At 39.7% G+C, this 24453-nt stretch overlaps 1 protein-coding gene across 4 annotated transcripts in view; it reads left to right on the top strand.

The window, feature by feature from the left end:
- The first annotated feature begins 282 nt into the window (after window positions 1–282).
- Window positions 283–24453, top strand: part of LOC144479169 (homeodomain-interacting protein kinase 1-like) — a 110195-nt gene continuing 86024 nt past the window's right edge. For 2 of the 4 annotated variants that reach the window (XM_078197771.1, XM_078197767.1), the window contains exons 1-5: window positions 283–864; window positions 11360–11707; window positions 11938–11970; window positions 14444–14487; window positions 16399–17491. In XM_078197771.1, coding sequence (XP_078053897.1) covers window positions 16401–17491 — 1091 coding nt within the window. In that variant the 5' untranslated portion in view covers window positions 283–864; window positions 11360–11707; window positions 11938–11970; window positions 14444–14487; window positions 16399–16400. The remainder of the gene's footprint in view (window positions 865–11359; window positions 11708–11937; window positions 11971–14443; window positions 14488–16398; window positions 17492–24453) is intronic. The other 2 variants (XM_078197770.1, XM_078197769.1) reach the window with 2 other exon arrangements.

The raw sequence follows: 24453 nt of genomic DNA, 5'->3' as shown, positions 1-24453 counted from the left end.
CGGCCTCCCCCCTCCTCTGATGTCATGACGTCCGTGCTCGAACCCGCTCACGCAAGGGGAGACGGGCGTTGCCTGGGCCAATCGGAGTAGCCCGCACTGTGGGCGGCGCGCGAGGCCGGGCGGAGAAGGCGGGACTTCCGGCACAACATTCCCAATCGATGCGGTAGGTGATCGACTTGGCTTGGCTGGAGTCGGAGTCTAGAGGCGGAGGGGAGAGTGTGAAGGGGCGCGGGGGGAGGGGAAAAGCATGTCGCTCGGTGCCACCGGTTTTAACGAATTTTATTAATGTTTTTTTCAAAATATATTTTTATATAGCCGGCCCAAGGTGGTTGGGGGGGGGGAAAGAGTTAATTTCATTTCGGCAATGCGTTCATGAGGGGGAGACTCGGCGTCGCCGCCGCCGCTGGTTTCCAACCGCTTCGATAGCGGAGCGGCCTCGAGCGCGCGCGACGACGTGCGCGAGCCCGGCGACCCGGGTCACGCGCACGCACGGGTCGCGCGCCGGGGGCGCAGAAACAAAACAATTGGAGGAAAAAAAAGGAGAGAGAGAGAATCGCCGAGCTCGGGCCACAGAGCAGCCCGGGCCAGGAGCGAGGCCATGCGGCCTGACTCTCACACCCTGCCGCCCCGCTACCTCGCCTGTTGTTGACAGCCAGCCAGCCAGTCCAAGCCCGGGTCCCCACCTCCCCCCCCCCCCCAAAACCCACCACCACCTCCCCTTCAACAGAGGGGGAAGAGGAGCAAGAAGCAGCAGCAGGAGGAGGAAGAAGGAGCAGCAGCAACAAACAACATGCTTGGGTGGCCTCAGGACTGTGCGGGCCTTCTCTCACCCTCACTGCACTGAGCCCCGGGCTCTGCCACCAGGTAAGCCTCCGTCCACCGATTGCAATACCCCTCTCTGCCCCCCCCCCCCCCCCCCCATCAGCTGTTGGGGGAGGGGAGAGAGGGGATTAAAGAGACATTTAAAATATCCGCACCCCCCACACACACCCCCTTCCCTCACACACTCACCCTCTTTCCCCCCCCCCCCCCCCCTTCTCTCCGGATCAGGACTTGACTTTACCTAATTGGGGGATCCGGGGGGGCATCGTTGCCATATTTACTAGCTCTGATTTCAAACTCTTTCTCCTTCCCCCACCCACCCAATCCATTTGTTAGATTTGCTGGGATCAGATGGGAAAGTGATCTACTTTCGGCGCATTGACTTGTCATTTGTAACAAAGTCGTTCCAGTGAGGAGGAGGTATTTCCCTTCACAACACCCCCCCCCTTCTCAAGTGAGAAAATAGATGGCTAGTTTCGTAGCATTTTAGTGCCCTTTGATGCTGAGATGTGTTCGTTCTGTAATGTACTGTAAATGTACATGTCTTTGTTCGAGGTCTGGTTTAGTCCTTGCTCCTGTTGATTTAATTCAACATTTAATGTTGATTTGCATCTATGAACTATTGGATTTTTCTCACAGGTCAGTTATAGATTTCTAGACTCAGTGTAAGGTATTGATTCTGTGAACAATGGAGCAGCTAGTCTTGAATTTGAGAACCCTTCAATCTTGTTTAAGTCTTTCTGTACCCAGGCTTATAAGTTTGTCAGCCAGAATCATTCAAACCATGAACATATGTGTTGATACCTTTTAGCATTTGTGTAGATAGCATTGAAGCGTGCCTCTGATAATGGTGTTATTAGTCCCATGTGTCTTTGGTATTTTATGATAAATGTTTTTCTGCTCTTACAGAGAAGTCAGGGAGTATCTGTTCATCCAGCTATTTAAATATTGTGTTGAGAATTTCAGCTGTTTATTTTCGAGATTCATTCTGACAATTTGGCACTTAAAGATTCAAGCAAGACGTTTTATCTTGGATGCAAAATCTAAGCACTGAATTTTGTTAACTAGTTTAGTTTACTATGATAATGCTGACCTAACTTCTGTGCATTTTGGAAATGATATTTACGGAATACTATTGGTGATATGGTCAACACACAGTAGTGATTACGGACCAAAGGTAACACCATATAGAGAGTTATGACTGAACTCTGATATTAAATATGTTTATTATGGATTAACATTTGCATCACCAATTGATTTCTTTGCCAGGTTGTATACATTTTTATATACATTAATCCTAAACGGATTGTGGGAGAGACAATGTAGCAGGTGGGGATATCCCTTGTCAGTTGTTATTAAATTGCTGCCCTTGGACTTGGACTGGGGAAGACGAGTATTCAGCTGGAATGCATTTTCTCAGGCACAATGTGAAGTTAAAATTGTTTTTCATATATTGTTTATCAAGAGGCAAGGATTCAACTTAACCCTGTTCTTTGTCACTTCGTGAGTAAGGTTAAAAACAACAGTTATTGGGGGGTTTCTCTTCACTGAACTCGCTCTCATTGTACTTGTTGAAGCCTACCTGTGTTTGTGTCCAATGTGGTTAGTTTGTAATTTATGAATAAAGTTTCTACTGCATTAACAGGAGCTTGTCACTATCCGAGAATACTACTTTTGTATAAATGTTGACAATAATATGTATTTTACAGGAAATATACCGTTGTACTTATCTGGAAAAACACGTATCAGATATGTGTTTTCTGTAGGCTCTTCTTGTGGTGGGTGTACAGTTTACAAGGTTACACAGCCTGTGGCTATGTTTAGCATAGTTGAGAGATTCTAATAGTGGAGTCTGCTGAATTCATTCGGCCTAATGTGACATTGAGTGCCGAGATGAACGTATGTTATTAAGAACAAATTCTGATTTTTAAAAAAATGGAAATTAAGTAAATCAAATTGTGTAAGCAAATGAAGTAGGCTATCAGGTCCTGTTGTAATAAGGTCCTAATATAGGCTCATGTCTGATACAGTGGACCTCTCTGTTGCATAGACATAAAGCAGTTGCTTGTAAAGTTCTTTTGAGGGATTGCGAGATCTGAAAGTGATTGAGTTCTATGAATAAAAGAATCTACATTGTTGTCCACCATTCTCTGGGGCTGCTGGGCTGTCCCAAACAAATTTCATTCACGCATTTATCATCCCAGTATCAGAATGATTACACGTATGTGATATGCGCATGTACAGTTGCTTGAGTCATGTTTGTGATTTTGGCTGCAGAACTTAATCAAAGACAAAGGCGGTTGTATACTGGATAACACTGTAAGGACTTTGGCCATTTAATATGGCTATTAGATTAGAGACATTGATAATTTATATAACAGGTCTGCCTCAGGGAGTATAGTTAAACAGCGTTTTGATTTGATGTAAGCTTACAATTATATGTAGTGCACATTTTGCAGTTTTAAAAGTTTCTTAACTGAAATTACAAAATTAACTTCGGAACTATCCAGGTAGCTTAGTGATCTTTGCTTGAATGGAGGAAGAGGCACTATAATATGCCTCCAGATTGAGGAGACGAGCATAAACCAGGCTTTTCACTTCAGACACTGAAAAGAGATGCAAAAATATTTGAACGTGTATCTAGGACAAGTGCAGATTCATTTTCACTGTGATGCCCTTGCAGTCGAATGGTCTACAAATAGGCTATTGTAATTGCTAGTTGAAGAATAACTACTTAGGCAGGGTATCAAGGAAAAGGGAAACATAGGAAAAATAAATAGTATGGAGAGAAAATACACAGGAGTGTCTGTAGAAAATGGCTTTAAGTGGAGGGGTTACACTTGAGAGCTAATTAATGCATACAGACTCTGGTGGGAGTTGCTGTATAATCAGTTGATACCAAGGAATACACTTAGTGAGGTGAGCAAATTGACCCACTATTTCTGTTACTAAGATGTACTTTTTTTCAATATACTTATGATGCAGTAAGAGCAGTGATGCTAGTGTGTTTGATTGCTCTGGCATGCTGCGAACTGTCCTCCATCATCAGTTGAGAAGAGCTGCTGCAGGAGTAATGCTTTCCATTAGTAATAATTGAAAAGTGGCTTTCTGTACCGACATTACTTATCACACAGATACATGTAAAACAAAACATAGCTTTGTAGAGAGGCAGTAAGGTAATGTCAGCAGTATTTGTCCAGTACAATTTGAACAATAAACACAGCACCAAAATTACATTAAGACTCCATTGTGTTTTTATGGCTTTTTACATGAAACTTTTGTGTCTTCAGTTAGGACAGTTTCTTTTCACATATTATGTGTAGTTTCAGTTTGAGGCTTGAAAATAAGCTGGAATTTAACACTGGTTGGGTTCGCAACTTGGTTGCTGGAATGTGAAAATTTGATCAGAATTTTGGCCTTCTGTAATACCAGCAGCTTTTGATCTCTGACATTTTTCAACTTGGGACAGAATCCCATAGGATTTCAGAGCCATATTTAACCTTAAACTGCTCATTAGTTCAACTGCATGTGGCATCTTACCCATCAACAAAGTACTTATAGAACGAAACAGATTGCACCTGCAGATCTAACTCTTGAAATAACTGTTCAGCTGAACCTAAAAGAGAAGTAGTTCATTTGCATGTATGGTGAGTTACAAATCTGATCCTCTGATTAATGGCATGCAATTAGCACAATATTTTAGGGTAGACAGGACTTTTCTTTCTTAAATGCAAACCCTGTTTTTCTTTTGCAAAATAAATAAGTCAAACATGTGCATTTGAACATTACCACTGCAATTTTTAGGGTTAAAGATCTGGTAAAAATAATCTGCCAAAGAATTGTTGTTTAGGTTTTAGTTATAGTAAGCTAAAGCCAGATCAACCTGTCTTGTCAGTTGTGCAATAAGGTCGAAAGATCCTGGTAGTTGAAGCATTCAAATTCAGTTGGTGTTAGCCCAGTGGATCTTTATAAAAATGTTAATATTTGATTTATTATTGTCACATGTGTTAGTATACAGTGAAAAGTATTGTTTCTTGCATGCTTTACAGACAAAGCATATCATTCATAGAGAAGGACAGGAGAGAGTGCAGAATGTAGTGCTACAGTCATAGCTAGGGTGTAGAGAAAGATCAGCTTAATGCGAGGTAAGTCCGTTCAAAAGTGTGATGGCTACAGGGAAGAAGCTGTTCTTGAATCAGTTGGTATGTGTATCTTTTTCCCAAAGGGAGTATGTCCGGGGTGCACGGGGTCCTTAATTATGCTGGCTGCTTTTCCGAGGCAGCAGGAAGTGTAGATAGAGTCAGTGGATGGGAGGCTTATTTGCGTGATGGATTGGGTTTCATTCATGACCCTTTGTAGTTTCTTGCAGTCTTGGACAGAGCAGGAGCCTTACCAAGCTGTGATACAACCAGAAAGAATGCTTTCTATAGTGCATCTGTAAAAGTTGGTGAGAGTCGGAGCTGACATGCCAAAATTCCTTAGTCTTCTAGAAAGTAGAGGTGTTGGTGGGCTTTCTTAACTATAGTGTCAGCATGGGAGGACCAGGTCAGGTTGTTGGTGATCTGGACATCTAAAAATTTGAAGCTCTTGATCCTTTCTACTTCGTCCCCATTGATGGTCATGTTCTCCACTGATGTTCTCACCTGAAGAAGGAGCGAGTCTCCGAAAGCTTGTGCTGCCAAATAAACCTGTTGGATTTTAACCTGGTGTTGTGAGATTTCTTGATGTTCTCCACTATCATAGCACATTATGAGTTTCAGTGGTCAGTTGAATTCTTCTAACAAAAATGTTAAAGATGTTAGGATTGTAGGTTCTGAAAATATTCAATAGAACAACTCATTACTTTTGATTTTTTAGCATTCATGAGGCACGTGTACCGTTGGTGGCATTCCCATGCTCCTGTTACCCATGTCCTCCTCGGCAGTTGAGGTTGTATATTTGGGAGAAACTGTTGAAGGAACTTTGACAAGTTGCTGGAGTGCCCTTTGTTAATGCTACCTGCTGCATGTTTAAGCAGTAGGTGGTGTGTAAATCTGTCGGCTGCTTTGTTCTGGATGATGACTGGCTTCTTGTTCATATTTATTTTGAGAGGAGGTTGCTGCCCATCTAGCTATTGGAAGGGGCTGCTCCTAAACCCTTAGTTGCACTAGTACAGTTAATCAGAAATAAACTTTATCACTAAAACTTGTATTAATGTCATACTTCTAATGTGATAAAATTGCCCAAGGTGTTTCACAAGAACATTATAATCCAAAATTTGTTACTGAGTCACAGATGGCAATATTCGGGAAGATGGCCAAAGCTTGGTTAAAGAAATAGGTTTTAAGGAGCATCTTAAAGGAGGAAAGACAGGTGGACAGGTTTAATGAGAGACTTCTAATGCTTGAGGCCTAGGCAGCAGAAGGCAGAGCCACCAATTTATTGGATAATGAATACTGTTATTGAGAAAGCAAGAGTAAATGCAGAGCCCACTAATTAGCTATGGAAACTACTATCTGAAATAGAACATAGTCAACAACTTTATGTACAGCATTAGCACAGATTTTTAAAATTGTAAAATGTATTGTGTAATCTGCTTGTATTCTTGGGCCTTTTCCCTTTGAGGTATTGCATAGCAACGGGTAGCTGAATGTGGTCCATTTACATCTATGTAGGATCAGTGTTCATTTTTGTACTGTTAATGTTTCAGAATGGCTAATAACAGTTAGGGTTGGAGTTAGGATATTAAAATGCTGATACTGGAAATGTTTACAGAACCTTTTTTAAAAACGTTGCTAGATCAGGCAGGGTATCTTGTGTAGCATTAATTGTATACTCAAGAACAAGTGCCGTGAGTTCTTCATGATTGTGTGCATTGAATTATTTTGGATATGAGGATTCGGTGAGAGAGAGCAAGTTGCAAACTGTAAATTGAGGTTTGTATGACAGATTATGTGCAAAATTCGATTATAGCCTTCGCATAGCTCCTTTCTGTATTTACATTTTTTAGCAATGTCTTTATGTTGTACCTAAAGACTGTGAATACGTTTCTTATGTTCAATTATATTTCTTGGGTTAGATTAAGAAGTACTATCCTTACTGATAATTATATTGACAGAAGTCGAAGTGTTATGCTGTAATATTTAGTCTTTAGGATTCCAACAGTACATTTCAGTACAAAGAATTTGCAGCGTGATGAGTCTAAAAACCCTTGTCAACAAACATTGAAATAATTAATAATTGTCCATAACCTTGCTGCGCAAACAGTCCAATGCAACCTACATAGCAACTTGAAGTCTGAGTCACCACCTTCACCCATCTTCTGCTTTTTTTTTTGAAGTAGTATTTTTGCATAAACCTTGTTGAGAAGGAATTGGGTGGGTGTTGTCATTGGTAACCTGGCTAACATTCCACGTTTGTATGCTGAATTTGTGCAATAATTTTAATTTAATGCCACAATTTTTAAGAAGCTTTGTTGAGATTTATTTGCAATGGAAGCAGCAGATGAGCCATGGCTGGTCATATTAATTTGTCAGCTGACCTAAATGTTAAATGGAGATTGAAATTTTCCTGCCTATCTGCATTTTATGTTCTAGTGTCACTGCAATTTATGTACAACCAGCAAGGGGGCTGGCATTAACATTACTGATTGAAGAACCTAAACTAAATTGCTCCGATAGACATTCACATTGCTAATTCAGCTCCTTCACACTGTGTGGCTCTCTTCTAAATCCTATTCAAAATCTGCTGCACTATTCAAGACAATGCTAACATTTCCATTGATGAATGAGCAATGTCAGTTTTTATCAATTATAGGCATCGATTACCTCGGGGCAGAGGTAACGATTTTGCCCTTGTTTGTAAGTCTGTCTATAAGCAATGTAGCTCAAAAACTAATGGGTATATTTCAATGATATGTGGTAGACAGATACCCAAGGAAGAACTTTAGTTTGTGGTGAAGGTCTGGATCCTAGAATTTTTTAAAGAATCTGTTAATATTGGGCAATAGGGTGAATTGACATTTCTTGGAATGCGGTGGATTGTTTTATTTAGAACATTTCTAATTGTTTTAGAATGTTGTGAATTGTCTTGGCTGCTATGATGCAGTTTTTTTATAGAATCGTAGAATTGTCATGGTTGTCAAAATGTGAGCAGAGTTTTCAGAGCAGGTTGTTGAATGTGGATTGGCCTGAAGTCACCTCAGTGAGATGGATGCTCTTAATAAAAATGTGTTTTTTTTTCAACTTTGTCCTTGCAGAGCAACAACCAGGCAGAGAAATTCTCAAGGGAGAGCTCTGTAATTGTAATGAAATTTGAGTTAAAACAGCGCGATGGAAGTATGCACTTTGTTGAGAACCCTCTTCACTTGTGTACTGTTTTTAAGTGTTAGATTGGAATTGACACAGTACCATTGTCCAATAAGTTCTGAATAGGGGATCTGAAAAAAAAACTCTTTAGTACATGGAGCTAGGATCTCTGGCAAAGAAATGTTATTGTGTTGTTGTGAATATATGGAACAGGAGATAAATATGTAAATTCCCCAAACTTTATAAAAGCTATAAAGCTTCATAAATATTTTGCAATGTTGAGGAATAGACCATTTATGAATTGTCAGGGTATTTGCACTGTTTTATGGTTACTGATCAGTAGTGTTTGGAACACTGCTGGGAAATTCCACTCTAACTTGTTAGTGCAGGTTACTGCCTGATATCTTTCTCGACAGTAGAAAACAAAGTAACACATTAACTTGCAAATAACATGGGTGTGTTTATTCCTCTAACTCCCAAACTTCATATTTTCTTTCTCATCTGTGTTTTGTTAAAACTCGTCCATAATATGTACACTAGCTGAGGACATGGCTGAAATTCAGCAGTTGAGTTCTAAAGGTACCTCTTGTCTTATAGTGACTGCTGCAGAAGGAGCAATTTAAGGCTTGTTAACAGCCAGCAATATCCCACTAGTATTACCGTTGAAGAATTTGTGCTACCATATAAAGGGACCATGTTTACTGTACGTAGCTGTATTTAACTGTGAAGACAGCATTTCTATGTTATTAAGGATAGAAACACACCTAATTAAGAGTTGAGGAAAGTTGATTCACCACCAAAATAAAGTATGTTGGATTGCAGAAGTTGATACTGGTTTTTGCACTGTTTATATGGCTTTTCTGCCATACATTAAAATATAAAACCTCAAGCCATGTTTTGGCACAATGGGTGGATAATGTACCCTTAAGTTTTTTAAAATTCATTTATGAAACTTGAAACTTAATATTTACATTTGTAAAGTTTAGTTGCTGTCTGAATTCTCTCCTCTGTTCACTCACTGTTAGGTTTTGTTGTACTGAATTATGCTTTTCCTTTCAGCTGCAGTTGATTTTGTAACATTGTTGAATTATCCATGATCCGGATCCCTAAATGTTTGTTTGTTGCAAAGTTGCAAAAGTGCTTTTGATGGTATGGTGCACATGCAGTAAATTGCAGACTTTGCCAGCTTGGTTGGGAACTTCTCAAATGTCCCAGTCCTAGGCATCAGGTGAAAGTGGTGTGTCAGCATCATAGTATTTAGGGGCTGTGAATAAACAAGTAAATTAGCTGTACTTAATTCCAATGCTTGTGACTATTTTTAGTCGACTTGGTTATAAAGGTTATAAGTGGTTTTAGTCAAGCAGTCCTTAAAGGTGCAGTACTCCACAACACTGGAGAAAGGCCAGTAGGCAAAGTAGACAAACAGTGTGACTGCTTATTACAGTACTTCAGTATTGGGAGGACTGAAGTGATTGTGTTTGGTCCTCACCACAAACTGATCCCTTACCACTGATTCCATCCTTCTGGCAACTGAGTGAGGTTGAACCAGACTGATCACAACCTCAGTGCTGTATTTGACCCTGAGATGGGCTTTCAACCACATATCCCATCGATCTGTAAGATTGCCTGTTTCCACCTCCATAATGTTGCCTGTCTCTACCTGCTTCCGTTTTTCCTTATAGATGCCTTTGTTACCTCCAGACGTGACTATTTTGATGCATTTCTGGCCTGTCACTCACATTCTACTGTGGCAACAAAGTTTTGGATGACTCAAGTTTACAATGTCCTAATTGCATCAAATGCTGTTCATCCGTCATCCTGGTGATCACTGACCTACACTGGCATTTAACAATGCCTTGTTTAAAAAATCTCATCCTTGTTTTCAAACCCCTGTTGTGGTCTATCCTGTCCCTATCTCTAATCTCTTTTAGCCCTATGAGTCTCCAAGACACTTGTGCTTTTCTAATTGTAGCCTCTTGAGTTTCTCAATTTTAATTGTCCCATCATACGTGTAGGTCTGAAGGCTTGGAATTCTTTCCCTGTACCTCTAACTTTTCTGCTTTTAAGCTACACCATAATATCTACCTCTTTGACTAAGCTTTTTGCCATCTTCCTCAATATCTTTGTATTTTGATTTATGATGTCTCTGTGAAGAGCCTTGGCATGCTATATTACTTAGAAATTGTGTGTGTGGGGGTGTGTGTGTGTGTGGGTGTGTGTGTGTGTGTGTGTGTGGGGGGGTGTGTGTGTGTGTGGGGGTGTGTGTGTGTGTGTGGGGGTGTGTGTGTGTGTGTGGGGGTGTGTGTGTGTGTGTGTGTGGGGGTGTGTGTGTGTGTGTGTGTGGGGGTGTGTGTGTGTGTGGGGGTGTGTGTGTGTGTGGGGGTGTGTGTGTGTGTGGGGGTGTGTGTGTGTGTGGGGGTGTGTGTGTGGGGGTGTGTGTGTGTGTGTGGGGGTGTGTGTGTGTGTGTGGGGGTGTGGGGGTGTGTGTGTGTGTGGGGGTGTGTGTGGGGGTGTGTGTGTGTGTGTGGGGGGGTGTGTGTGTGTGGGGGCCTCACCTTCCTGAGCACTCCCAATGTAATGTCCTTTTTGAAGCAGGGTGGTGAAAGTCTTGCATAACATTTCAAATTACTCATGGCCAATACATTATAAAGCCTCTGTCTGACCTTTCTGGTTATAGCATCGTCCCATTGTCATCACTGAAAATGGAAGTGCTGGTCATTTGGGTTTAGGCTGTTACTGCTGAAAAATTACTATTGAACGGTTAACAAATCAGCAACCTTTGATTTTATTTGGAACTGAAATTAAAATTCAGGGTATTTTGGGTGTTAATGGTTGGTGTGAGGAAATGAGCTTCTGCATAACACAAAAACATGTCAGGTGCTATTTTGTACTAGATTAACTTTTTCTCTCCACCCCCCCAGTGTCCAACAAGGGGGTGAAGGAGATTTTAATGTGCATCTTCCCACTGTGGGTGGGTGAAAAAACCTAGTAGCTTGCCAACTCTGTCAAAAAGCAGCAGTGAATCACAGGGAAATGAAAATAAACAAAACATGACATCAAGGTACATGAAACTATTAGAAAATTGCCCAGAAAAGTTACACCATGAGAAATTGTGGCATTAACTTGATGAATGTCGTAGTGTGGAAAAGTACTGTATATTCCACAACTGAGTTAACAAGAATGAATCACCATTTTCCCATGTTACGCAGAATTTACAGATTTAATAAAAGTTTTCTTTAATGTTTACACAGGTTTCTACTGGAAAGTAAGGCAGACTGATCTTGGTGACGTCAAGAGGAGAAGTGCACAGAAGTTGAAGTAACCTTTTGTATAGTTCTGGAACCATCATTCGTAAGGAAGGAAGCCACTACTGTTTTGGAGGAGTTATAATTGTTTAATGAAAAGCTGGATTGGAGGCGGAGTTGTTTGGACTGGAAACAGTACTTACTGAGAGGAAAGGATTTGTGTTGTGGATCTGGTCTGGGAGAAAACTGGCTGGTGTAGAAGGATTTGCGGACTGGAGGAAGTCTGGCTACTTCAGGAACTTCGTCGTGACAGGAGCTGCTGGTGGGGTTTGGTGGCGTGACTGCTTGTACAAGGTGGGTGTGTTGTCCTTTATTTGAGTAGTTTTATTTTGTAAGTGCATCTCTATGGGACCAGTATTAAGATAATTGGTAGTCAAAAAGATAGACCAGAAATCTACAGTAACTATATGGTGACTGAATGTCTTAAGATGGCAATAAGTGAAGAGCTGCATATTATGGTAATGTTAGGCTCTCGTGGAACTGTTGATGGTAATGTTCTTTTATAATGTTTTTTTTAAATAAAGGTTGGTTCAACAGTAACAGTATGAGCTCAGATGGTAAGCACATTCTTTTTCAATTGAGAATTATAGAACATGTAATGCATAATGTATTATTTTGCAGCATTGTGTACCCTTGACACAACGGGCATTGCTGTGCTTTGCTCAGGGCAGTGAGACACTGCTTAGCAGACATTCCAATCGGTTGAAATTCACACTGATATCCCCCCTGTGCCTTTCTGGGTCAGTTAGGCATTTTATTTTGGACCCTCTGAGCCAGATTGACTTTTTAAGTATAAGATGCGTATTCAACATCTGAAAAATTGAAAGATCTGTTGAATGTTTGAAATAAGAACAGAACATGCTGAAAATACTCACCTGGTTAATGAGCACCTGGCAAGTTAATGTGGGGATGTTCAAAGTGTGACCCTTACCTCTGGCAGCACAGGAACTCCTTCCTGGTAGATAAATCTTAAGTGAAATATAAGCATATGTTAGTATTTGAAGCTGGTGATATATGTAAATTAATGGGCACATTAACTTGAGTATTATAATTTCATCTTTAAATTGCTCTGGCTTACAGAGGAAAAAAAGACTTGGATACTGCAAAACTTTAGGAGAAACTTTTAAATTAAAACTGTCAGAAGTTTGGTGAAGGGGATTTTCACAGTTACTTCATTGCAGTGTTAATGTAAGTCTACTTGTTACACGAATAAATAAACTTAAACTTAGGAGTTGAATTAGGCCAGTTGGATCTACTCATTTAACTAGCCATGGCAACCCTTTGTACCAGTTTTGTGCCTTTCAGAGTATACATTAATACCAAGGTGACAAACTCTTGACAAACTTGTAACCGAGATGGGTGGTGTGGGGGGAGGGTGGTGATGTGTCGGGTGGTGATTTGTTTAACCTGTAATTTGGCAGGGTTAGAATGAAGGGGGACCCACCACATCATTGTGACCCAGTGCAAGTTTGGTAATGTAATCCACCCCGGTCATGTGCTGATAACCCCCGAACACAAATCACAAACTTCCTGGGGCTGGCACATGCACACACAAAAGCCTGGTGAAAGCATGTGCAAACACAAAGACTAGCCAATGCAGTTGAATTCTGTGACAAAATGCATCCCAGGAAGTCAGGACTTGGGACAGTCTTGGAAAATCCAGGATGGTGCAGAGTGATGTGTTTCACATTATTAATGTCCTCTTTTGGTGAAGTTTTTGTGGGTTAACTTTTAATTGGCTTAGCCCACATTAAAAGATTGTGTCCTCTTGTTGCGCATTCTCAGTACAAGAATGTCCTTTTTCATTTCAACTCTGCCCAAACTATCCCCTGTGCATATTGTACGGCTACCAAATTCTTTGAACTTCAATTTTAGTTTTGTATGCAACCGTATCTAATATAATTCATAAACACATATTTCTGTTTATCTGTCGCCTCAGTTATTGTCAAAAAAAACTCAGTTAGAATGGCACTCTCTAATCAGTTTGCTCATATTTTCCCCGATGATGGATTATAGAAACTTTCAAAGTAATTTATTACGGTGATTTTAACCTAATTTGTAATAGCTTGGTATGTCCCTTTTTTTGAGTAAAAGGTACACAGTAACTGCCTTCTAATCATAATACTATTCCTGAAATTATTTTAACGCTATGGGGTTCATTTTTCTACCTCACCATCCACCTCCCAGCGCTCTTGAAATGCATTGCACCATTCCTTGTCCTAGGCGACCAATACAAGCAGAGGGCACCAAGTGCAGGCCCACCCCTGGCAGGGTCCAGCTAGTTACAACCTGCTGGTGGCATTTTGAAACAGTCTATTACCTCCAGCCTCTCAACTGGAAGTCCAGGGGAGTGGGAGGACAAGAATTTTCCTCCATGAACGTTGATATCGCTGCAGGCTTGTACCTACTTCATGTGCAGATGCTCTGCCTCACCTCCCTTAGGAAAGCTGTACATTCCAGGGCAGTCTAAAAGGGGCACAGACTCAATGTTGCAAGTCTTTTATCTAAATCTATTTTTATTGCACCCACCTCCTTTTATTTTATTCTCCAATAAAAAGAAACTCGGCTGTGATAACACTTGCAAGCTTTTTTAATTCGTCCCCTTATATAACTTTATGTTGCTTTCTGTAATCCTCCCAGCCTTCATTCCTGTTATTTTTCAACCTTGTATAATCTCCTTTTGTTTAATACAAACCTAACAACATTTTTAGAATGTGGTTGTATTACTCTGAAGTTCCCATTTTGCATTTCAGAAGTATGGACTTGATTTGTAATCCACAAATTGCTTTTACTCTTGATCTATAAATTTACTATGTTTTTCACACCCTATTTTAGTTGTACTTTGTCATTCCTTCAGGATTAACCTTGTGCAGACTTTCAAATGCCAAAGTTTACAAATGGAAACTTTTACACTTACCCTTTCTGTCCCAGTAAACTTGATAAATTCACTTGTATGTGGTCACTATTGCCCATGTGGTCATTCACTGCTAGATTGTTAACTATTTTTGATTTGTTATTGAAAATCGTCAGGTTGAAGACGCACTGCTTTTAGGAAACTATCCTGAACAAATCAAGTAAGTTTTTGTGCTTGTGCTGTTAATTCTACCTAATGTATATAAAGGTTAAACTTTCCTACTAATAATTTTCTTTTTGCAGGCCTCCCTAATATGCAGGCATTCCCCTTTTAAATCATCCCATTCAGGGGATACACACAATCTGACCATCAAAACTGCCCTTTCCCTGTCAGAAGTTAACAAGCCCAGTAGAATTTCTAGCGTTTGCAACTTTATTCCCTCTCTAATATTGGATGTTTGAATATTGATTACATGTAAATTTGAGTTTTGAACAGGTTTTGATACTGCTTTTATTTCGTTAAAAAGTGCATATCGAAGTCACTGTGCATTTACACCAAGTTAACATACATTACTGTGAATTAGATAAATTAGACTTGAAGACCAGAACTGATTCCAAAATGAAGTGGATTGGAACTATAATTCTCTGGTCTGTTTTTCAGTTTCATGTTATTAGATGCAGTTTCATTTACACTGACTGCATCATGTTCTGATGCTGAGGATGTATTGTAGATGCATTGTCGATGGAAATGATGCTAAAATATAATAACTCAGTAAATGTTTACCGTGGGTTAGATTATTGCAATTTTGAGTTACTAGAATGAAGGAATAGCAAATGTGTGTTTTGCAGTGGGGAAGGTGGTAACCAAATGCATTTCTTAAAAGCAGCAACACATTTCTACAGGTGCAAAAAACTTTTCTATTACGTGAATATATGGCTCCATAGGATTTGGCATCCTTGAATTTTCACCCACTCTATGTGGATCAGGATTAATGGGAGAGGGGAGACAGCACTGTTGTGGACACAATCTTGACATTTACATATATGCCCTTTCCAGATGGAGCCATTGGGAGAGTTAACTCCTGCCCAAGGATGCTGAAGTCCATTGCATCCTTTCTGCAATGTATGATCAACAAGCTCAGTGTTGCTCAGATCCTACTTTTCCTACTTAACACAGTGCATATGGTACTAAATAGCAAAAGTTAGATTTCCTTTCTCCTGTCATTTTGTATAGTTTTCTCATTGCTAAGGAATACTGCTCCAGCTGAGTTATGACTCCACAAGTGCTGACAGGGCAATGACACTTCAACCAAATAACCATCCTTCATCTATGAGCTTAAACAATGATTAGAATTACAATCAGTAGAATACATGATGGTGGAGGCAGTACACTTTAAAAAATTCCATCTATTCTAGGTTCAATGCACTGAGACCGATTGGACTGACCTATCAGCTACCCGACCTTAGCTGAGAACTCCATATAGAGGTCAAATATCAGATATTTTGGTTTCTATGACTTAATACTACATTCCTACATATTACTTTTAGATAGCGAGATCTGTGTGATAGTTGCATTTGAGTTTTCTAAAAATGGTACGGTCGCACTCTGATTTTTGCAAGTAACTCATACGAATGAAACCTATACATAGGCATTTATTTTTGACCTAATGAATATCACTGCTGCATATTTCATTGAGAAAGTTATTCTTGGTTCTTTGGAGGAGCTTTTTTGATTTACAAACTTCTGGAAACAAAATGCATTTGCTGAGTTATTTAGTATTGAATATATTTAAATCTTTTACTTCCATTTGAAGTGTTTTGGAAAAGTCCGCCGATAAAACTACTTTGGTTAACTTTGGGAATACATTTGAGAATTTCACTTCTCAGTTACCAATCAGTACAGTGAACACTTCGATTCTGTTCATCTTTGGAATAAGCATATGCAAATTAACTGTTTTGTCTGGTCCATGGATTGCTTGTAACCAGAAAGAAAATTTATTTTGAAAATTTTAATTTTCTGAGATGTATTCATTAAGGTCTTTGACTATGTGTTGTGATATCTACAGTTTTGTGCATAAGTAGAGTTTGTGTCTAATCGGAGGATTTATAAACTCGTTGCCTTTTTTTGACAGGTATGGCCTCACAACTCCAAGTGTTTACACCAATGTCAGTAAAGTCCAGTGCCTTTTGCAGCGTGAAGAAATTGAAAGTGGAACCCATCAACTGGGATGCAACAGGACAAGGCTGCACCACAAAACATTGCAATCAGAACAGAAATCCTTCAGTGACTCAAGGACAGACAAATCTGCCTCATCAGGCATCAAGCAACATAGTGGTTTATGAACAGAATTTACACCTCACCACCAACTCTGGGTTAATCCCAGTTACGAGTGCCGACAGTGGGGCCTGTACGACAGCCTTGTCTGTGGGGTCATCCAACGGAGTGCAGAGTTTGACACGCAGAAGCACTGTCACGCTGTTGGATACCTATCAAAAATGTGGACTGAAGAGAAAGAGTGAGGAGATTGAAAGCAGTGGCAGTGTGCAAATAATTGAGGAACACCCACCTCCAATGCTTCAGAACAACACTGGTAGGACTGCGGTGGGAACAACTGCCACCACCACATCAACTGTAACTTCAAAGAATGGCAGTTCCACCAATGAAGGGGATTATCAGCTGGTACAACATGAAATACTTTGTTCCGTGATCAGTAGTTATGAGGTATTGGAGTTTCTCGGCCGTGGTACATTTGGGCAGGTGGTCAAATGCTGGAAAAGGGGCACCAATGAAATTGTGGCGATTAAAATCTTGAAAAACCATCCCTCGTATGCACGTCAAGGGCAGATTGAAGTGAGCATTTTAAATCGCTTGAGCACAGAGAATGCTGATGATTACAACTTTGTACGGTCCTATGAGTGCTTTCAACATAAAAATCATACCTGTTTGGTGTTTGAGATGCTGGAACAGAACCTGTATGACTTCCTCAAACAGAACAAGTTCAGCCCTTTGCCCTTGAAGTATATACGACCCATCCTGCAGCAGGTGGCCACAGCCTTAATGAAACTAAAGAGCCTTGGCCTAATTCATGCAGATCTGAAACCAGAGAACATTATGTTGGTGGATCCAACCCGTCAACCCTATAGGGTGAAGGTCATAGACTTTGGTTCAGCCAGTCATGTTTTAAAAGCAGTTTGTTCCACATATTTGCAGTCTCGGTATTACAGGTAGGTATATAGTTTCTAATTCTTCTCATTGGTTTAGAGCATTGATTGTGGTAATAATTCAAAGACTAAACCAAATTTGATCTCCAGTACAAAGGAGGATTTTATATGTTGGAATGCGTTGTGGAGGTCAGGACTTGCATCAAATCCCTTGTTCCCCACCCCTGATGCCACTAATTTAAAGCCTAGGCTGTGTTCACATTCTTGTCTAATTTCCATCCCACTGCATAAATTCATTTTATCCAGTGCTCCCATTGGCAAAGTATATTCTAAAAGAATGTGGGTTGGAGATGAAATTGACTTTGACATCACCAATTCTCCAATCTGCCTTTTGGCTGGGGTGATTTCAGAATGAGGAATGTTCAGATCAAACTTATGACCTAATTAGTGGAAGAACTAAATAGAAATGAAAATAGTTGTTGAGTAGGAAAAAGATTGTTGACTAAGCAAGTACAGTCTCCACCACTTAAAACATCCAGATTTACACACTGAAAGTTACGAATGTCAGGCAAAAGGTGTTGAATATTATCCATACCTATTTCAGATTGTCAGTTATGGTTTTTAAATACTGTTTTGGGCAGGAACAACTGTGCTTACTCACTAGTTTGCTTGATCAACAAGCTAATAAGCAGCTCATTAGACTGTCATTGCACTAACCACATTAGATAAGACTGGCACTGATTTTTAGCCAGAGAATACCAGTTTTAGGTTCAATAATAGATTTTATTTTGCAGGAGAAAATGGCCAATTGCAACATTTTTGTAGTAGTGTTTCAGCCATCCATGGGTGTAGTTGGTGGCTGTCTGATTTGGATGTAGGTTTTCTGAAAGTTTTTCTGCTCTGCTACACTCAGCAATGCCTCCCTTGTTTTGAATATAACAATTCTGTCATCTTACTCATCTGATAGTTTTCTCTTGAGGCCCCCCCCCCATATGAGTTTGCAGTCAGTTACAGAAATCTGTACTTTGATCTGAAAAGAAGGGAACTGGGAAAATCAAAGGATAGTTAAGCATTTTTACAGTGAAGAGAATTGTTTCCCACATCATCTACATGTAAACCACACTTTCCGTGCAGTTAAGATGCAATGTCTGATTTAATTCTGAGGTCAGATTCTCCCTGTTGTCAGGAAAGGGAAAATAATCCCCAGCACATTTTCTATTCTAAAATGTTATACTCTATTGGGGTGCAAACCTTACGATTCGGTTTATTTTTAGGGGGTTCTGCAGTCGGTACAAACGGAAATTTGAAAACAGTGAAGCGAAACCAGTGTTTGCATGAATTGTTCCCATTTCTATGTGAAACAGGTTGTGTGTTTGTAAAGGATTAGGCTGTTCAGTGGATGCATTTTATCAGGATTATAGTCCAATTGGAGGCACTCATTGTGTGATTTCTATTTCAAAAATGTACCAAGTTGCAGCAAGTTCAAACCTGAAGTGTACAATGTGTTCACTGGTTCATGTTACAAATCATGTCTGGCATGGGGAGGGAGGCAGAAGCGAAGGAAAGTACTTGGTGTCTCCAATTGTATTTTTCCATGTTCATACAATTGATATCCTTCCTTTCCCCAGCATAATTAAGTAAAATGTATGTATGCTGCTCAAGGTTCAACCATGAAGTGCTTTAAAAAATATAATTTGACTAAATATAATTTGACTAAAGTCCAAAGATGTGCGGGTTAGGTTGATTGGCCAGGTTAAAAAAATTGCCCCTTAGAGTCCTGGGATGCGTAGGTTAGAGGGATTAGCGGGTAAATATGTGGGGGTAGGGCCTGGGTGGGATTGTGGTCGGTGCAGACTCGATGGGCCGAATGGCCTCCTTCTGCACTGTAGGGTTTCTATATTTCTATATATATATTCTATATTCTATATATAAATTTTGGACATTTTTGTTCGTTCATGCTATCCATCATGTTCGCCTGGGGAAGCATTTGTTTCTTAATTGTTTTCAGCCAAGCATTTGCACTGATCATTTTACCCTACAATGTAAGGTTAAACTTTGAGCTGTGTTGTGCAGTTAAGTTTTCTGTAAGCAAATAATGTGCCAATTTACTCAGACCATATGTAGAGAAGTTACTGCATTATTTATTTTCAAACTTGATTTTTTAAAAATGCCTGACCTTGAAGCATTCATTGTTGAACGCTGTATAAACTCCAAAATAAGATAAATATTGGGTATCAACTGTGATCAACTAATACGATTTGATTAATATATAGTAGCTTATAAATATGGAGTCTTCATTGTCATATCCCTATTGGTTTTGGTAGAAAGAATATCTACGCTTTAGAAAGAATACAATACAGATTCATTGGATGTTGCCTGGTATGAGGAAATACAACAATATAGACGCTTGAAAAATTAGCCTTATAGAATGTTAGGATGGTTATAGCATAGAAGGAGGAAGTTCTGTTCATCATATTTGGGCCAGTTCTTTAAGAGCAGTTCAGCTAGTCCCAATCCCCTAACCTTTTCCCCAGCCCTGTAAGTTTTTTCTCCTTCTTTTGAAAGCCACGATTTGAATCTGCTTCCACCACGTTTTCATGCAGCACATTACAGATCCAAACCAGCTGCTGTGTTTTTAAAAAAATAATGTTTTTCCTCTTGTCATCATTTAGTTCTTTTGCCAGTTAACCTAATTGTTGCCCTCCAGTGACCTTTCTGCAAGCGGGAACAAATTCTCCCTATCCACTCTGCTCAGTCCTTCACAATTGTGAACATCTTTATCAAATCACCTCTATATTCTCCTAAGAGAGCAGGCTCAGCTTCTTCAATCTATTTTGGTAATTGAGGTGTCTCATAAGTCTTTTCTGCACCCTCTTCAATGTCGTCATATTCTTCCTACACCATGATGTCCAGAATTGGACACAGTATTTCAGTTGAGGCCACACCAGTGTTTTATAAAGATTCACCATAACTTCTTTGCTTTTTACTCTTTATAAAGCCCAGGATCCCATATGCCTTATTAACCACATTTTCAATCTTTGGACAATTTGTGCACATATACCCCAGAGTTCTCTGCTCCTTCACTACCTTTAGAATTGTTAACCTTATTTTATATTGCCCTTTCCTTGCTCTTGCTACCAAAATGTATCACTTTGCTGTATTAAATTTTACCTGCTAAGTGGTTGCCTATTCTGATAACTTGATAATCTTCAAGTCCAACAAGTTTTGTGTTTGGAAATTTTGAAATTGTGCCCTCTAAACCCAGGACTAGCTAATTTGTAATGATGTAAATTGCAGGCTGATATAATAGAAGTTTTTAAATTATGAAAGACAAATGCTGAATAGGTGTGTATCCATGTATTTACGTTGTTTCCAATTGTTAAGAGATCAGGAACAGGGAATAGTGAAATCCAAATTGAATGTATTAGATTTTAAATCTATCAGAAAAAAAGCTTCTTTACATGATGTTGTGAAATTGGGAAATTAATTTCCAAGGTTACTGATTCAGACAGAAACTGTGAATATGGAAGATTAGATTGAATATGCGGATGAAGGATAAGGAGTTAACGGATATGAAAACAGGGTGGCTAAATGTGATTAGAACAGTTTGACCTTGTGGAGGGTGAACATTGATACAAACTAAATGTGCCCTTAGTCTGTTGTCTTGTATTTGTGAAGAGTTTCAGTGTTAACCTTATGGAGGAGTTGGTAAATGTCCCCAAATACTTAATCAATTAAAAAAGAGACAAGTCCAAGATTTGATCCATGATTTTATCTCAGCTGAGGTAGTTTAGTGCTACATATAGTAATGGCATCCTAATTTTTCCAGAGTTTTTCTTATCTGTCACAATCCAGTGTTAGTCATTTCACCCCCATCTCAACCTCTGGAAAAGTCAGTGGTTAGATGTTTAGCAAGAGCAAGATTAAACTTCTCCTAGATGAACAGGGAATATAAGTTCACAGTGCAAATTTGCCTATATTGATTTAGTTCAGTGAGTGGCACAGAATTGTGCTTGTGAATCAGTAGTCACGTGAAACAAGAATTATTACAAATTGCAAATCTGTTAAATTTTGAGTGTCCTACTTCAGTCCTGAATATCTAGATGCAGAAGAGTGTTGCTACTTTTTACGTTGCAAGAGGTATTTAAGGCAGTCGGTATGTTCTGACGATGGGCTGCCATTTTCTGACTGACTGTAGACATCTAAGTGCTTTTAGAATTGTTAACCTGTAGAAATCTTTCTAACACTGGCGAAGTTCCTGGCTATATTCACGAAGTATCAATCATGTATCAATCGAGTGTTATCAATCGAGTGTAGGGCAACAAAGTTTGCGGATGACACAAAGATGAGTGGGAAAGCGAATTGCGTGGAGGATGCGGAAAGTCTGCAGAGAGATTTGGATAGGCTGAGTGAGTGGGCGAGGATCTGGCAGATGGGGTATAATGTTGACAAGTGAAGTTATCCACTTTGGAAGGAATAATAGTAAAATGGGCTATTATTTAAATGGTGAAAAATTACACCATGCTACTGTGCAGAGGGACCTGGGGGTCCTTGTGCATGAATCACAGAAACTCAGTTTGCAGGTGCAGCAGGTGATCAAGAAGGCAAATGGAATGTTGGCCTTTATCGCGAAGGGGATGGAGTATAAAAGCAGGGAGGTCTTGCTGCAATTGTACAAGGTACTGGTGAGGCCGCAACTAGAGTACTGTGTGCAATTTTGGTCCCCTCGTTTGCAAAAGGATATATTGGCCTTGGAGGGAATACAGAGAAGGTTCACCAGGTTGATACCGGAGATGAGGGGGTTAGCTTATGAGGAAAGATTGAGTAGATTGGGCCTGTACTTGTTGAAGTTTAGAAGGCTGAGGGGAGATCTTATAGAGACATATAAGATAATGAAGGGGCTAGACAGGGTAGAGGCAGAGAGATTCTTTCCACTTAGAAAGGAAACAAGAACTAGAGGACATAGCCTCAAAATAAGGGGGAGTCAGTTTAGAACAGAGTTGAGGAGGAACTTTTTCTCAGAGGGTTGTGGATCTCTGGAATTCTTTGCCCATTGAAGCAGTGGAGGCTACCTCGTTAAATATGTTTAAGACAAAGGTAGATAGATTTCTGATCAATAAGGGAATTAAGGGTTATGGGAAGCGGGCGGGTAAGTGGAACTAAACCACTATCAGATCAGCCATGATCTTATTGAATGGCGGGACAGGCTTGAGGGGCTAGTTGGCCTACTCCTCCTATTTCTTATGTTCTCATGTTCTTATCATGACTTTGCACAAGCTGTATCATTTGAAAGTTTAATAGCAAAATTATCTTCAAATTTGCAGTAACTATAAACAGTCTGTTCCTGTCAAATTTGCCTTGTAGCATGTTCAGGGCCTATTGAAAGTAGCGGGAACTACATTAACTGAGCCATTGCAGTACTGAGGTCGATGAGTGACCTTACCTCTGCATATTTGCATTTGGCTAGACCCCTGCCTACACCATGAAACAAGAACTTTCATTTATAATGCTTTCTTTCCTGTCAAAATACTTCAAGTGCTATATTTTTGAAGGTAATTATTGTTAGGTAGGCAAACGGGCCAGAGTTTTCTCATTAGGTGAGTGTCAGCTTGGCCCTGGTGGTGACTATGTCAGAAAATTTATGCCCAAGCCCAACTGTTGAATGTAAGCACATAATCTCAACTGAGATTGCAGTATGATACTGAAGGAGTGTTAAATTATTGAAGGTAATGCCCTTCAGTTGAAATGATAAACTAAGGCCATATCTGATTGTTGTTCCTTCGGGTTGGTATTAAAGATGTCATCGTGTCACTTTTTTGTAATAAGCCAGGAGTACCATTTGCATTTATATTAGATTTAGATTCGATTCCTCAAATAGCACCATTTTAAAAAAAATGACGCAGCTTCTTGTGGGATTTTCTGTGTAAAATGGTGGTCTTATTGCTTACCTAAGCAGCCTTTTACAGTTTAGAAAAATTGCCTTCAGAAGTAATTTGGGTGCTTTCTGTAGAGATGTAACAAAGTTATAGTAACTTCAGGTCTCTCCTAAAGGCACACTTCATTTGTAAATTTTCTGATGGACACAATTATTCAAATTTAACTAAAAATGAATGGGACTAAAATTTTAGTGGCTCTGTTTTAGGCAGGTGACACTGTACATGCTGTGCTTCATTACATTATTTGCATAGGTATAACTAGGTATTAGAGGACATATGAGTGGCATACTTGTACCCTAAGGCAATCAATTGCAGATGTGTTCAATTTTCAGGGTTTGTTTTGAGTATATGACCAATATGGTGATGACTGGAAATGAAGCTTATACTTCTGAGTCATGCAGGAAAGTCTGTGTTTGCAACACTTCATCCTGTATGCAGTGTTTGTTTGAGCAAGTATGTTTTGAGGTCACAGAGTTTTGAGTGGTCTTGTACTTTCCATTACATTGGATTATCATACAGCCACCTAGTTCTTGTAAAATTAAAACCCTGAAAACATGTTTTTAAAAAAAAAATAGAGTTGCACATTTAAGAATCAGATCCCTTTAAATAGAACTCAAGGAAGCTATAAGCCTATGTCGATTGGTTTTTTTTCTGTCCTCGTTGCTTTTTAATGGTAATTTTTTTGGGGGGAAAAACACATTCAGAAACTTTACTAAAATGTGGTGTGGGGGCAACCCACCAGCATATTTCATTGGCTGGCAGGGGCATCTTCTAGTCCTGCTGTCATCAACGTGGTTTCCTGTTGAATGAACTCTTCATCGCCATGAAACCCGTGTTGGGAATGTGCCATCAGTGGGACCAGAAGATCCCACCTGCCTGAACGGCTGGAAAATCTCATCCGAAATGTCCATCTACACTTTGGGAGTAAACTACTTTAATAGTTTGCAGAAAATCCTAATTAAAATCATACGGTTCTTGTATGCAGTTTGCAAAATGCAGGTATTCCCTTAATTTGCCTTGTGATTCCTAACTCACTGGGGGAAAAAAAAGTTGCACAAAATGCTATTGTAATCTGGACAACTCCCTAAT

The sequence above is a fragment of the Mustelus asterias genome, chromosome 25 (genome assembly GCF_964213995.1).
Source record: "Mustelus asterias chromosome 25, sMusAst1.hap1.1, whole genome shotgun sequence".
In the NCBI taxonomy this organism is placed as follows: Eukaryota; Metazoa; Chordata; class Chondrichthyes; order Carcharhiniformes; family Triakidae; genus Mustelus; species Mustelus asterias.
Note: the sequence above shows the minus strand (reverse complement) of the source record. Positions and strands in the feature narration are given on the sequence as shown.